General features: G+C 38.7%; 2 protein-coding genes across 2 annotated transcripts in view; both read left to right on the forward strand.

Annotated features, from left to right (window-relative positions):
- The window catches only part of LOC144630682 (mitogen-activated protein kinase kinase kinase kinase 5-like), a 32,068-nt gene extending 25,140 nt beyond the window's left edge, over positions 1-6,928 (forward strand). Inside the window, exons 24-32 of the mRNA XM_078489055.1 lie at positions 284-330; positions 849-952; positions 1,550-1,647; positions 2,487-2,560; positions 2,960-3,025; positions 3,515-3,607; positions 3,825-3,895; positions 4,120-4,175; positions 5,176-6,928. Coding sequence (XP_078345181.1) covers positions 284-330; positions 849-952; positions 1,550-1,647; positions 2,487-2,560; positions 2,960-3,025; positions 3,515-3,607; positions 3,825-3,895; positions 4,120-4,175; positions 5,176-5,266 — 700 coding nt within the window. The 3' untranslated portion in view covers positions 5,267-6,928. The remainder of the gene's footprint in view (positions 1-283; positions 331-848; positions 953-1,549; positions 1,648-2,486; positions 2,561-2,959; positions 3,026-3,514; positions 3,608-3,824; positions 3,896-4,119; positions 4,176-5,175) is intronic.
- Positions 6,929-8,631: 1,703 nt separating this feature from the next.
- Positions 8,632-15,393, forward strand: LOC144630719 (Golgi SNAP receptor complex member 2-like). The gene is made up of 8 exons (XM_078489097.1): positions 8,632-8,785; positions 8,934-8,998; positions 11,087-11,195; positions 11,366-11,444; positions 11,561-11,611; positions 12,030-12,173; positions 13,817-13,903; positions 14,606-15,393. The coding sequence occupies exons 1-8, from the start codon at positions 8,754-8,756 to the stop codon at positions 14,678-14,680; spliced, it is 642 nt and encodes a 213-aa protein (XP_078345223.1). The 5' UTR covers positions 8,632-8,753; the 3' UTR covers positions 14,681-15,393.
- Positions 15,394-15,572: the final 179 nt, after the last annotated feature.

The following is a 15,572-nucleotide window of genomic DNA, read 5'->3' on the forward strand; positions in this document are numbered from 1 at the left end:
TAAAACACTGGTCATGAAAAAATTTCATCTTTATCTAATACAACTGTGGTGATCGTTTTTCGATAGCACTGTTAATGGCGACGTAGTTAATTCGCAAACTTGAGCGGTGTTGCCCCTTGAAAATCCAGTTGAGCCACCTTAATGTGTCAAGTTTGAAAAACAACAGGTTCAAGTAGTTTTGCTAATACAAGTCTGGCTACAAGAATAGAAAAAATAACACATCACAACATTTTATTAAAATTATACTGAAAATAATATTATTTTCTTCTTTTTCTCTTAAAAGGAACAATAGAATTTCAGAAACAAGAGGCTGTTCAAAGTGTTGTATTGGTAAGACAGTGTGTTCTTCTTGGATTTGCAATTTATGGGGCAAACTGCCCAAGAGACTGCTGTCTTACATTGCAAAGTAGTGGGCAGTTACCACCACTTTAGCCTGCGAACCCAGACATATTTCCGTATTTACCGACACCTTACCGACACATCACCGCCTGTCGGCCGGCTGTCAGTCGACAGTTGGCCGACATCATAGCCAAAACCTGTCGGCAGGTGACAGACGACTGACAGCCGGCCGACAAACGGCCAACAGACGGCTGACAGACGGACGACAAACGGCCGACTATCGGCCGACAGACGACCGACAAAAGACCAACAGTCGACCGACAGTCGGTTACGGGGAGCTGTTCTTCAGAATTACTGAGAAATGGCAGCCGCAAATATGTCTGCGTTCACAGGCTACCACCCCTTTTTGCATGCATTAATGATTTGCTTGCATTTATTTTGTGGATTTTATTTGAGGGTATAATATGTAGTGTCACTTCAAGAAAACTAAACCTGACTTTTTTTTGCAGTAAATAACCCGTACAATAGCCAAGTATATCTTTGTGTGGCGTTACAAAAGAGCGTTTTTCTCTATCAGTGGTATGAGCCGTGGGGCAGATTCATGAAAGTTCAGGTAATCTTTAGCACTGTGTCATTACTGACAAATATCCCACAAAATACATGTATTTGTTTTTGTAGGATGCTAGTTTTAGTTTTCCTGACCTAATACCATACACCGAGTTTGGATTTCCTTTAGATAATAAAGCTCTTAGACAACACCTGGCTTGATTCACCTGTTAGTTTGTACATCTTTATTCCTCGTTTTGTTTCATTTAAAATTTTTAGTTTTGATTTACCATCTTTATTATTTATTACACGCTTGATGCTTTTGACTTTGCTGATCCTAGCAGTATGTAGGACGCGTGTCGCTTATCAACCTAGTAAATGGCCCAGCTCACCACGAGTCTCTCATAGCTAAGTAGTTAGAACGCCCAACCGGTATCTGGGAGGCCATGGGTTCGATTTTTGTCGGGAACTCAGATTTTTTCTTTGTCCCACACTCACGACATAATAAACGGGAACATTCAATCTTTATCATTGTTTTATTTTTGTTACTCGCCCTACGGTCTCACCAAATTACTTGTACATCAATGATACACTGACACACTTAACAGTTTAGTAAGATATGCGTATAGTGTTTTAAGTGTTTATTTTTGCCTGTCATTTGCAGTATTATGATGTAGATATCCCATCACCGCCACCTCTGTTTGAGCCGCTAATAAAACAAGATCTGGAATATCCACTGATATGTGTTGGAGTACGAGAAACGTGAGTGTAGTCAGCTTTACTCTTGTGAGGATGAAGGGCTTTTTTCCTTTGATTTAAAGGGCAGAGTCACCGAGATTTAGTACTACTTTAAAATCCAATGAATGTTTTGGTATTGGTATTAATTTGAAATAATCCGCTAAAAGGCATCTGGCCTTGCTATAATGTATTTTATCAGCCATGAAAATTGTTTAAAAGTGGTGTGGCTATGGATAAGTAGGGAAAAAGTGACCTAAGACTTGAAAAGTCGGGCGAGGTGTCAAGTTTGACAGTGTTTCTTGGAAGAATCACATGAAACCATCGGTTACGGTTTATTCACACCTTGGAAAATGAATTTATGCCTTGCTTTTATTTTTTTAAAGGTTGTTTTGTTGATCATTGAGTGCAGCCCCGCAGTTCTAGCATAGTTTACCCAAAATAACTTAGAAGACTTCTCGTCATACTGCCCCTTTAAGAAAGTAATCATGGATTTGCTGAGCTCGCAAAATAGCTTGGTGGCATTATGGTTAGTGCGCTGGACTTTAGATCGAGTGGTCTGGGTTCGAGCCCTGGCCAAAGCATTTTTTGGAGGGGGGAGGAGGGGGGGGGGGGGTGGTTGAAGACTCTACTCTCGCAGTGCCTCTTTTCACCCAGCTTTGTTAATGGGTATTGGCAAATTTACTGCTGGGGGGTAACCCTGTGATGGACTAGCATCCCATCCAGGGGAGAGTAAAAATACTTCTAGTCGCTTCAAGTTACAGAAACCAGGATATGCTCCCGCCTAATGGGGCAGAACACCAAATCAAAACATTGTGGTAACTCCACTGTTCCTCTGCTTATAATGATTGTTTCTGTCTTTTTAGATCGGATGGCAACCTTTATTTTGAATGTGTTAATTTGAACTCTTTGTCCAACTGGTTTACTGAACTACCTGAAGGTAAAGTATAATTATGTGTGTTTAGATCGGTTTTCATTTGAGTGTCATAAAACCAAAACCAAAGTTATCACTCTGGCCAATCACAAAAGACACAGACGATCCATTGAAACAATCAAAACTCTAAATACATGTAGATCATGCGAAGCATGAGAAAACGTGCGCGAGCGAGTCACGATTGGTTTTGGTTTCACTTCTGATTGGTTGAGAAAATGGCGTGAGTTTTTTTAAACCAATCACTAAGCGAAGTAATGCAAAACCAAAGAAAACGTGAATTTCTTTCGACACTTAATGAAAATCTCTCTATGTTGTTGATTCAATATATGAAGCCTATTTGGAATTCATGATTTTATTGAAAATAGATATCTGACTATTCTTTTACTGTTTGTTTAATTTCTACAGGAAAAAAGCTTGACATTGATACTGTTGACCACTTGGAAAAAGACACCGTTCTTGTAGCATTTAATAGTACCATTCCTCTTACTTTGCTAGTATACAGTAGTTGGTAGTATTTCTGTTAAATTTCTTAAACCCATTCACCTCCCCCTCCCCCATTCCCGGAGAGCATGCCATAGCGGACAGTTGCGCCACATGAAAATACTGTTCAGTAGCTTTCATTTGAATGGTCACACACTAGGGTTTCATCCACAGACTTAAAAGTTAGAACCACCTTGTTCAGCATAATAAACAGTACCACATGAATGTACTGCTCAATAGCTTTCATTTGAATGGTCACACAGTAAGGTTTCATCCACACACTCAAAATTTACAACCACCTTGTTCAGCATAATAAACAGTACCACGTGAAAGTAGTGCTCAGTAGCTTTCATAATGGTCACACAATGGGGTTTCATCCACAGACTGAAGATTATTTTTATCATTTCTTTGTGATAACTGTTCAACAAGGATTTAAATGACAGTCATATGCGTTGTCTTCCACTTAACTCTTGTGATCAGATATGGTTAGGTTTGTGAATCTTGAAGGGAAAACCAAACAGTTTAGAAGACAAATGTCAGAAATTCAGTTCGACATCAAGCCAGAATCTGTAGGTGAGTATACAAAAGTTAAAAGTATAAAAGTCAACTTAACTCTAACATTTCCTTATTGTTATAAAATTGTAGGGTTCTTATAGAGCATTATTGTACAGATTTCAGTAATGTGTCCTTGGAAAAGTCCTTGAACTTTAGGTCCAAAAAACGTTCTTGTGAGTTTCTTGTATGACAGTGCAAGTTAAAGCTCTTTACTTCTCTTCTCTTTGTTTTTCAGTATGTTTACAAGGTAGTGTACTGGCCTTCCATGAACATGGATTACAAGGAAGAAGTCTTCACAGTGGCAAGGTATATTGCGTCAGTTCGTTGACCTTTTGTGATGAGACCCTCTTTTGTATTGAACAGATCTTTGTAGTTGCCGCTGAAAACGTCACGCAACGTAAACCTCCGCGTCCCAGAGCGTGACGTTTTTGCCTTGCGTGACACGGGCTTGCTTGTCCTGTTCAGGGGAAGTTCTTGTTTGTTTTCTAGTCACTGTGTTTCTAAAGCTGGTGGTATTTTGTTTATATTAGGTGAATGTTGAGATGAACGATCCCAGGCGGACGTTTAGACTCCTAGGATGTGAAAGGTGAGGAAAAAATCATGAACATACCCGTGACTTAAGCCGGGTTTACAAGGGCAATTTTTATGTGACAAATATATTTAATCATGAAGATGACACAACAATTTTTTTGTCAGCAGTCCAATGTTTAGTGCGCCATTAATGTCCTTGGACAGCAGAGATACGCACAGAGATACGCGCGCACAGTGCTGAGTGGGAGATTGGGAGACTGGGAACTACATATGCTGACGCAATATTTGCCACATTTTATGTGACGAGTCGTCTACACGAGCAACTTTCCTATGTCACAGCTTTATTTATTTGTCACATAAATGCTAATTCGCCAGCTTGTCAACAAATATATATGCCACTTAAAAATTGACCAATTTTTCTCATGTACACAAGCAAATAAAAATTGTCACATAAAAATTGTTCGGGTAAACTAGGCTTTATGCTGGTGTTAATCTCACCTTCATTCCTTTTCAACAAGACAGTACTTACCTTAAATGATCTAATAGAAGCCCACTCTCAAATAATCGCCTCGTATCTAATAAACGCCCCCTTTAAGGTGTAATGTTCGTATTGCCCCCTCTAATAAACGCCCCGTGTCTTATAGACGCCCCCTCCAAGAATCGCCTCAAAACCCACTCGCACCATAGAGTAAAATCACGCAATTTATTTAATTTCTTGCTTGACTCGGACATCAAAGAGGTCAACAATGCCAACATCGTTGACAATGAAGACATCGATATCCAACTATGAACGACATCTCCAGGCTTTGCATTAGCACAGAATAGATTTGTCTTCTACTCACAAGCTCTGTTTTCTATCTTACTTCGCGAGCAAACTACGCGTCTGATTTGTTTCGTTGACGCTGTTACAAGAAAAGTGAAATAAACGCCCCTCTCTAATAAACGCCTCATATCTATTCAACGCCCCTCCTAGGACCCCTACAATTTCATAGACGCCCCGGGCGTTTATTGGATCATTTACGGTATGTACAATTATTTTTTCTTTCTTTCTATAGCATTGCAGTGGTTGAAAGCAGACCTTCAGATCAACCAAATGCGCCGTGTAACCTTTACATTCTGGCAAGCAATAAACCCACACACAAGTAAACTTCTCCTGGGGAAATGGATCTAAAGTATGGCGGATATCCCGAGGGGGATTTTAAATCCCACGGGTTCAAGCTGTCGAAATGTAGATATCGGACTCTACTTTGAATTCATAATTGTTAAAAATCAGTATTAATTTTGGGGTAATTTTTTTTGGTGCTTCGGTCTCGAGTTATGTAGCTATGACATAATGGTTTGAAACTTATTTAAATAAGAAAATTAAACCCTAGGTTAACATTTTAATAACCCAGGGTGAGGGGAGAGGGTATGTTCCCAGTGAACCCAATAACGGAAATATTTTAGAATTAAAAAATGCTGATCGTATTAGTGGCAGTCTACTTTAAAATTTGAATGAGCTTTGGCATCATGTATTATGTTGTACAAAATCACTTCAAATTAAAGAAATTCTCAAAATATTAGCTTACAAATGTAGAAAAATACCAAAGAAATTAACCAAAAAGGAACAAGGATGGTAAAAATTGAGAAAGATTGAGACGGGTGCAGACGACGAAATTTTTTTAGGATGCGCAAGCCTTGACGAAGCTCTTTGAAAATTTATATTCGTATCTGTTTTGAAGGTTATGCACTAAGTGCATCATCTGTAAATATGACGCTACTTTACAGATAAAAATTAAAGGCTAGTTTTCTCGGGGTATAAGCTAGTAGTCTCCTTCGCAGCCCGGGGGGGGGGGGGGTATGGACGCTCCCCAAAGAGTGGAGCGTTGCGTGACAAATAAACGGCTGCGAAGGCTGTTTGAGTGACAAACAAACGGCTGCGAAGGAGACTAGGTATAAGCGCATATTCCTTTGAGGAATGTTGAAGGATCTATTTCGTTACTTTATGAGCTTATAAGTGCTATTTTTTTCTTGGTATACGCTGTAAAAATATTTTCAGTACATCCCTTTACAGTGGATGAAATAATTTATATTGTTACTGCTAATTACTGACCGAAAACATAAATTTATATATTAATAATCATCCTTTTTTCCGATGTAAGACTTTGCTAAAAAAAGAAAATACCATTTATGCAATAAGGAAAAATTGTGGCTTTAGGTGACATTTAGCCCACTATCGAAATTGTGCAAAATAACTGTCTTGGAGTTCTGAGGAGACGTAAATGCTTACATAGTCTTCAAGTATGCTTTGCATGCCAGCCGTTACGTGGGTGTCACGCAACGCTTCTAACCAACGAAGCGTTGCGTTACACTCAAAAGTAGGACTCGCTGTGATTCTGTTACAAAGTGGTAATTAAACCAAATAAAACTAAATAATGGACTGAAACAAAAATACAAACGCAATACTAGTAAACTGTAAACAATTATAAATGGTGGAGATTGAAACAGAAAACAGTCATAACTGACCGAAATTTCTGTTCACGTTTGAAGTGTGAAGAGTATTTTTTTAACAAGTTTAAAACCAAAATTCTCGCAGCTTAAAATAAATTTACACGTAGATCATATTTTAGTAATGCCAGTTTTATATGAGCCAGGAAAACTGTAAACTTTTAAATAGTGAATTATAAATGCAATGCGAAATGCTAGTTAACTATTTTCAATATACAGTAAATATGTTTGGACAATGTATTTCTACTGATAATTTGTACATAGCAGTGGCAGTTTAGGTAGCTAATACAATAAATGTTTAATTGAAACCACAGTCTTGAATTTTGTCTCCATGTTTTTGTCATTGTTTCCTAACTGCCGAAACCTTGACGGAATTGAGGTCTCGTCCACGCGTTTTCGTTTTCGTCGTCATCATCATCATCATTATCATCATAATCATCATCATCATCATCAACATTACGAATTCACATAGCTATTTATAACATTGAAGCTGGTTTCTTCATTTGTTCCGGTGTCACAGTGATACGTGTATCCCCGTGATATGTGTATCTCCTCCAATATGGCGGCCAGTGATATGTGTATCCCCTACCCCCCACCCCTCTTATACCTTAAAATTTTTATTCTATGTTCTTATGTTTAATTTATGGGGAAGATTTTTGTTTACAAAATACAGATTTGAAAATTAGCTTATTTTGCGTGTCATGATCATGTTGTAAACAAGAGTGGAATTGCGAAATGATATTTTCGCTCGACACATCCCGCCAAGTCATATTGAACAGTGTAAGTGACAACTTCATTTTAGCTTTGCTTGTAAATTCAAAGCTAGCAGAGCAAGAAGAACTCAAAATAAATTCACGAGTTTTTGCAAATAAGGCTTAAATATCTTGCAATGTAAATTATTAAGTAAGGATGTATTTTTCCATTAAGCAGTATCTCAGGGTACAGTCTTGATTCATCACGCGAGTTCTTTACCTCGCGATCGACTGACTGGATTTTCCCTTCTTTATCGTAAAACTCCTGTGTTAGCTGTAGATTACTTCGAAACAGGTCACAGCAGACCGATGCCACACAGCACTCGGCTTGTGGAATCTCTATCCATATACAACTCAGAACTGGCATTATTTCAACTGATCGCGCGCATTATTAAACGGCGTGACGGCATCGTTCTAATATATATTTTCTCCCGTTGCTGCAGTCGTGACAAATTTAGCAAACCACCTCGTTCGACAACAGATTAATATTGCTCGCCAAAATACTCCTGAAGTTTATTCTTCATAAAATTGAAAACTTCATCAATCGCCAGCGTGTAAATTATTCAGTCTTCAGTGTTTTGTGTATCCCTACCGGGGATACACAAATCACTAGCGATATGTGTACGGGGATACACATATCACTGTGACACCTGTCCGGAACAAGTTGCCCAGGAGAAGCCAAGAGACATCCTTTAACATCATCATCGTTCCCCCCCTTGCCTGCAGAACAGGTAGTTTAGCGTATACTTTTCGTTTTGCGCCCGCGCTCTCCGCCGCTGAACCGTATTCATAAATAAGCCCCCATACTCCCACCCCCAAAATAAGATCCCAAATCTCCAAAAAAAAATCCTACCGACAATAAACCCCCTGGAATGTAATTCAATGGGCTTATAGCTATTGTAAGGCTTGTTTAGGTATTTTACGTTTTTTTTTAAGGAGAACGCTCAGAGATACTGTATAACTTGTTTTGGGCTACGGTTAGAGAGATATACTTTGTTTGATTTCAGTCACAGTATCCCAAAAACCAAAAGATTCTTGAAACCCAAATTTACATCTGAAAAAAGACCCTCCTCTCTCCCACTATAAGTGACTTTGAGCAAATTTAAGCACAGGGCTTTTCTTTCGCAATTTTTCCAGGTCGGTATTTTGATGTTCGATTCCGGCTCGTCCCGCCTCAGTTGTTCTTAGCGGTATTGCGTGACAAATGTCACAAAAATGCCGAAAAAAGAGGGAGCCTGAAGCGAGTTATGACGTGTCCTGTGTTTCGTGTCAGCGGAAGAAGATATGAAAACAAGATGGCGGAATACACTTGAAAAATTTTGTCGAATAGATTGTTTTACACTTTCAGCTTGTTCACATCCCGTGGATTTCAATCAGTAAGGTAGCAGTGTTAAATGATGGACAATCTTTATCAAGAGACAAATCGGTAAGTTGTTTTATCTTTGCTATGTTTCTTGGTGAACGTACAAACATCACTAAATTACACAAACTTATCGTAAAATTATATCATCGATGCTGACTTAGCGTTAATATCTTGAGTTTTAAGAAATGCTTGTTTTATTTTCTTCTTTAAGACTCATAGTTGGAGTTCAAGGACTGTTGAGTAAACTCAGCACTGCGCATCCAGATTCACTCAATGGTAAATATGGTATTTAAAATATCGCTCTTAAAATTTAGACAATCAATGAAAATTTATCAATCGACAGTGTTACACAGCGGATGATATATTTTCTCATTGGCTGAGAGCATCTAGATTATAACTTAAATCAAAATGCATTTGGTGTAACTGAGTACCTGTAATCTTATGTATCAGTCAATTCCAAAACCGCCCATCCCCCCCCCCCCCCCCCAACTGGGTATACCCCGGGCATTTGACTCGAGGTTAGCTCCATATAGCCGGCCGGGAATTTGACGCAAAACTTCGCCCACCAGGTGGGGCATTTGACCATCGAAGAAACAAGTCAGCGGTCACATGCTAAAGCATTTCCTCATCCATTCATTCACTGCGACTACGAATGTTCAGGGTACTCGTGCTATTCCGCAATTCTACCTTTGTTTTTGTTACGGTATCCTTTTTGCTTTCATAGAGAAACATTTAACTGTGGATTTGTTGTCAGAAGACAATTTTCTTCTCAGTATCAATAAGGTATCTTCAGGAAACCCTTCGCAGGTAACAAATTAGCAGAGCTAGAAAGAGCGGTTTCAAGCTACACGGAGCAAAAGTAAACATCAATGTTTTCGTCCTTTTGTTGTAGTTAATCATTTTGTTTTAAAATCTGAAAAGTGTGGGGAATTTGACGCTCAGTGAAGCCCTAACTGGTGGGGCATTTAACTGCCTAAACTGCCAACATAGCGGGGAATTTGACCAAAAGTTTTTGAAAAAGTCAAATGCCCGGGGGTTTGCCCAGGGGGTGGGGGGCATGGGTGGTTTTTGAATTGACTGATACATTAGCAACAGAGGTAATTGTATTTGGAGGATCATATATCAAGTTCAAATATTTTATCAAATATGCACACTTTCAACATAGTTAAAATAGCCATGGTAAATGATTTGCAATTCCTGAGTTTCTGAGCTTGACCATGGTATCTGGACTCATATACCATGGACCTTTTTCGCAGAAAAAAACAACAACACACTTTTGACAATGTTTGTAGCAGATTCTGAGATATTTCTTTGGGTGTTTTTAATAAAACAGTTATTCCACTTGCACTTGTTGGATTGATATGAGATCGTTATAGCCAACTTGGCACTTCACACTTCGTTAGCTATCTACCATCTTACATCCAACGTGCGCTCATGAAATAATTGTTAATTACCGTAAACACCCGCGGATAAGCCGCACCTTTTTGCCAAAAATTTTCGCTCGAAAGCGGGGGTGCGGCTTATCTGGGGGAACATTCGGAAAAGGTGCCGTAAATTTTTGTGAAATGGTGCTGATTTATGGAAAATTATGTAAATTAATGTAACATAAAACTACAAGAGAATAGCAGTCATTGCTTTTGCAAGTTTGACAGCTCCTATACTGTTTGCAGTGTCGACAATGGCCTATAACTTTAACAGTAATATTGATACTTTACGAGCGAGAAAATACCAGGAGTATTCATGAGTAAGATGGCCAATTGTTTCTTTCTCATTTTGCTCTTTGATGGAAAATTTGTCGAACTGATTACGAAACTCTCTTCATGCAACAAGTTTATCTCCAATAGATGGCTCCCATTGCATGCATAATTTGTCGATATGATAGCCACGAAACCTGAACGCCTCCATCGCCATCTTGTTTTGCTTTTCGTTTTCGCCCCAGTCCCATATTTCGCGTCCGATCAAATGCCTGGTTACTAAGCTACAAACGTTCGGCAAACGCAAGTTCTTGTTGTTGTGACACAAAAATCTATGGAAAAACTGCGTTGAATGAAGAAATACCTGTCAACAAATGCCAGAAAAAGATCAACCATATGTCAGAGTTGGCTTTCATTATATTAAAGAGCTCAAATTGTGGGTAAGACTGAAGTTTTTTCTGTTTCAATGTTCATTGAGTTTACGTTCGATGAAGAAGACTTCCTAAAGACTCGTGACTTTGGATTTTCTTTGATTCACTTTCAAAAAACTTTTTTTCCAACATTTGGGTTGTTAAACTCAGGGTGCGGCTTATCTGCGGGTGCGGCTTATCCGCGGGTGTTTACGGTAGCTTGTTATCCTGAAAAGATTTGATTTTCCTTGTATGTACAGCCATTGAACAAGAAATAGAACAAAATTTGGAGCAAGTGTCGTCCAACTGTGAGCGTCTGAGCATCCTAATTAACAAGGAGCCGCCACAAAAGAAACAAAGCGCCAGGATGTAAGTCTTGCTAACACACTTCTCATTTCCAAGTTGTTATTTTAGATTTCTGGTGGTTGAGATCAATTCCAGCAATCTTGCTAATCCCATGCTTCCCAGTCTTTTGGGAGATTGGACCAACATTAATATGTACGGTAAAATCATCATATACCCGTATCTTTATTTCACAGAAAAGTGGACCAACTTACATATGATTTACGGCACTTGAAAACAGGCTTTAATAATTACCAGCATCGCAAGATGATGAAGGTAGGTGTTAATTTTGTTTTGATCAGGAACAAAACCTAGCTGAGAGGCCAAAAAATTGGTGTTAAATCAGTCCACAAAAAGCTGTCATAGTTACAAGGGGTTTTCTTTTTTGACAGGAACAAGAAGAAAGAGAAAGAGAAGAACTACTCAACAGGAGGTTTACTACTGTAAGTTGTTAATGGGCTTGCAAGCTGTGATTAAATGGAACACAAATTTCCATTTCAGTATTTGATAAATTACGGCATCACATGGCAGTTGTAAGCTAAGCGCTTTTCTAGTAGGGCCATATGGCTTTTTCTGGCCCATCAGATCAAGGCATACGGCCTTCATATGGAACCTTGTTTCATATGGTTTTCCAAGGAAATAGCACACAGGGCCGTACAGACCATATAATAAAAGAGTGTAATTTTTATGTACTTGTTCTAAATGCAAGAAGTACTCAAAATTGACCATGAACATATTTTTTCTTATCCACAGCTGTGCCGTTCTTGTTCTAAATGTAGAAAAAAACTCAAAATTGACAACATCTGTACACAGCTATGTGTTTGAATGTTTGCTTGTCTGATTTTTTCATAAATTTTTCAGAATAGCGGTGAAACATCCATCATGATAGACCATGCCCTGCAACACCACTCAGCCCTTGAAAATGCCGACAGAGGAATAAGTGATTTACTGGGTAGTGGATCCAGCATTTTAACAAGCTTAAGAGATCAGCGTCTCACTTTAAAAGTATGTTCATAATTGTCATGGTAAAGGTAAAGTCTGTGTCCGAGCCAATGTGGCCCATACAGACGGAGCTTATCCCAGTTTCTGTAGCATTAAGCGACTAGGAGTATTGCTACTCCCCCTGGATGGGATGCTAGTCCATCCCAGTGTTACCCCCAGCAGTAAATTTGCCGGTACTCATTTAGACACCTGAGTGGGGAGAGGCACTATGAGAGTGAAGTGTCTTGCCCAAGAACACACTCACAGCTCCCCGGCCAGGCCTCGAACCTGGGCCATTCGACTCGGAGTCCAGCGTGCTAACCATTAGGCCACTGCACCTCTCAATTCATGTCATAGTTATTTTCATATCTAGCCTGCAATGAAGGCCTATTTTAGCGAGCCAATTCGAACGCATTTTGCGCATTTAGCCTCAAAAGGTCCAAAATTGTGTATATATTTAACCTCATATGACATTGTCATGGCAACAAATTTTGACGTCACTATGACCTCAAATTCTTCATTGGTCATCCTTGTTTACATTTGTGCTAAAAGATTTTCCTTAAGGTTGTTGGTAAAGCTGTGATAGAATACCAAAGACGGGCATGTCTAATTCTGATTAAACTATTACGAGCCACCTTAAAGTGCTTATGGATGGAGAATGTTGCCTGCGATATGAACCTAACACAATCTTGATTGACAGGAGTCATTCAGGAGCCGTTGATTTAAAGTGCAACATCCCAATCATGTGATTCAACATCAATAGTGGACTTCTATCCTTGGGTGCTTTCCACTAAATAGAAAAAAAATCCTAAAATTTTATGTTGCAATTTCTTTCTGGGAAAAGTTGTTCCATTTGATCACAATTAATATCTCCTAGTGCACATTGCATGATGGGAACCCACCAATGGCCTATGATCAACCTGGGCAGGGGAGGGGGGACTACCATATGAAAAGGTTGGGGATGCTCGTCGGCTTGCTTAGGGGTATACATTTCGGACTCTGGGTCTCGCTTAGGGTGTTCTGGGCAAAATGGCAATATTTTTAGCCGTCAGGGTTTCGTTTAGGTTAACACACAAAGAAATATACAAAATAATATAAATTCTCTTTTCCGGTTTTTGGTATCTTTTAGGGGTGTAAAATAGCTTCAGCCACGCTCAGATTGGTCTCTTTTAGGGGTTATTTTCAAAAATTCTGACGAGCACCCCCCCCCCCCTTGGGAGGATTAACCGATGGCTGTCACAATTTCATTGTCTTAAGGCCAGGAACTGGTAAAGGAGACAGAAAACATGTCAGTGGATCATCTCAACCCATTCAGGACATTGCAGCCAGAAAAACAGGACTACCTTTTTAGACTTCCATTTTTTTCAGAATTTTTTCTGTTGGAGCAAGCCAAAACAGTACAGAGGGACCCGGTCATCTTGAAGTCCCAAGGAAAAGAAAAGTCATTCAAGATTTCGAGGAGCTCAAGACGGGGGGTCATTTAAACATGAAATCAAATGACTGACAAAAATCCAACCAAGGAAATGACGTTTTGTTTTGACAAGGGGAGTTTGAGTTAAGCAAATTCGAGTTGGTACCTCCTAATCAAAATTTCCATAATTTTTGACTAAGTGAATTTTAGCCCCAGGTCTTTATGTTAAAGGAGACTTTCTGATTTACATCAACAGGGAGCTCACAAGAGAATATTAGATATTGCCAGCACTCTTGGACTTTCCAATACTGTCATGAGATTAATTGACAAGAGAGCCACTCAGGTATTTTAGCATATCCACTATAACTACACATATAACATATTCAAGGAATTGTGCGAGCTATGATGAGTTAGTTCAAGCTCATCGCAGCTCAATAAAGTAGTAATGTATGCAGCCTATGTAAAGAGTTTTTAAAGCACATGCAGTTTCTTGAACACTTTTATTAAAATAGGGACACTTAACACTTTTTGGGGTGCTTTTTTTAAAAAATTTACAGTACAGTAAAAACCCGTGATAAGAACCTAAAATTTAAGAACCTGTTAGGCTAAAATTTTCATCTTAAATCCCCTTTTCATAAGAACCTATTTAGGCTAAAATTTCCAATAGGTTCTTATTTTAAAAAAATGAAGGCACAGATGAAAATATGTAGTAAATGAATTTTAGCCTAGACATGCATGCTAGTACTTTGGAAAGATAAATTTACTGTTTGGTTATCATCTAAACTGTATTCTAGATAATTATTTAATACAGCAATATATTCCATATTACATATGCCCTGTAGTAGTTATCTGTGCTGGTCGCTAGTTTCCCTATCAAATTAAGAACCTATTTAAGAACCTAAGTAGCCTAAAATCCCACTTAATACCACTTCTATAAGAACCTATTTAGGATACATATAAGCTGGAAAAATCTAGGTTCTTATACGCAGGTTTTTACGGTATGTGAAATAAACTAATCAAAGCTTCGTGTTTCTTTACTCAACAGGACAAATGGATTGTGTTTGGCGGCATAATAGTCACTTGTATAATAATGTTCTTTGTAGTAAAGTACCTAACATGATATTTATGGAGTTAGCTATTAATTATATGTTTTAAAATATTGTAAAACAAAACCTGCAGATCAATGAAGGGAGTTTAGGTGAATCTTTTCCCAGCTTTATTAAACACCAAAGTGTTTTCATGATAGCCGCCATGTTCGCTTTCGCTGATTACGATGCAAATAAATCGTGCGGCCTTGCCTGGGCAGAAGAAGAAGTCCATTCTAAAAATAATTTTTAGTATCTCAGTAACGAAGTACAGTCAACTCTCTCTTAACGGACACTACTGTACCTTAAGGTTAGAATATTTTCTACTACAAATAATGTTAGTAGAAACTCAGCCGTGTTCTATTGAAAATCCGTGAATCTGATTGGTTCTGTTTTCTATTTAAACAATATAGTGTTTCTGTCGAGGAACTATCGGCTGATAGTTGCCCCGCGGATATTTGATGTTCTTAAAACAAATATTAGCCCGAGAAGCGAAGCTTCGAGCGCTAATATGCTAGTTTAAAGAACATCAAATTTCCAAGGGGCAACTATCAGACCGATAGTTCCGAGACAGAAACACTCTATTGTCTTTATTGTTCACCACTAAATTTTCTTCCGTGAGCCCATGCAAAAACGAGCATCGTGAATTATTTTTACTTTTCAGGATAAAAAACTCAATTGAAAGCCGAAATTTAACAAACGAAACAAAACCAGACGAGAAACACACTAAATGCAGTGAATTTGGTTGGGTTTTTTTGTCAGCAGGCACGCTTGTTTACAAAAAACAGTCACGGGCGGGCACTATCGATCCGGGCATTTTTCTTTGGAGGGCACTATGGGCTGATAGTCCCCTCCAGCGGACGAACACTATCGCGTCACGTGATCAATTTAAACCAATCAGAATCGGAAAAAATTTAGTGGTGAACT

Source organism: Oculina patagonica, chromosome 11 (genome assembly GCF_052425735.1).
Source record: "Oculina patagonica isolate OP01 chromosome 11, crgOcupat, whole genome shotgun sequence".
NCBI lineage: Eukaryota > Metazoa > Cnidaria > Anthozoa > Scleractinia > Oculinidae > Oculina > Oculina patagonica.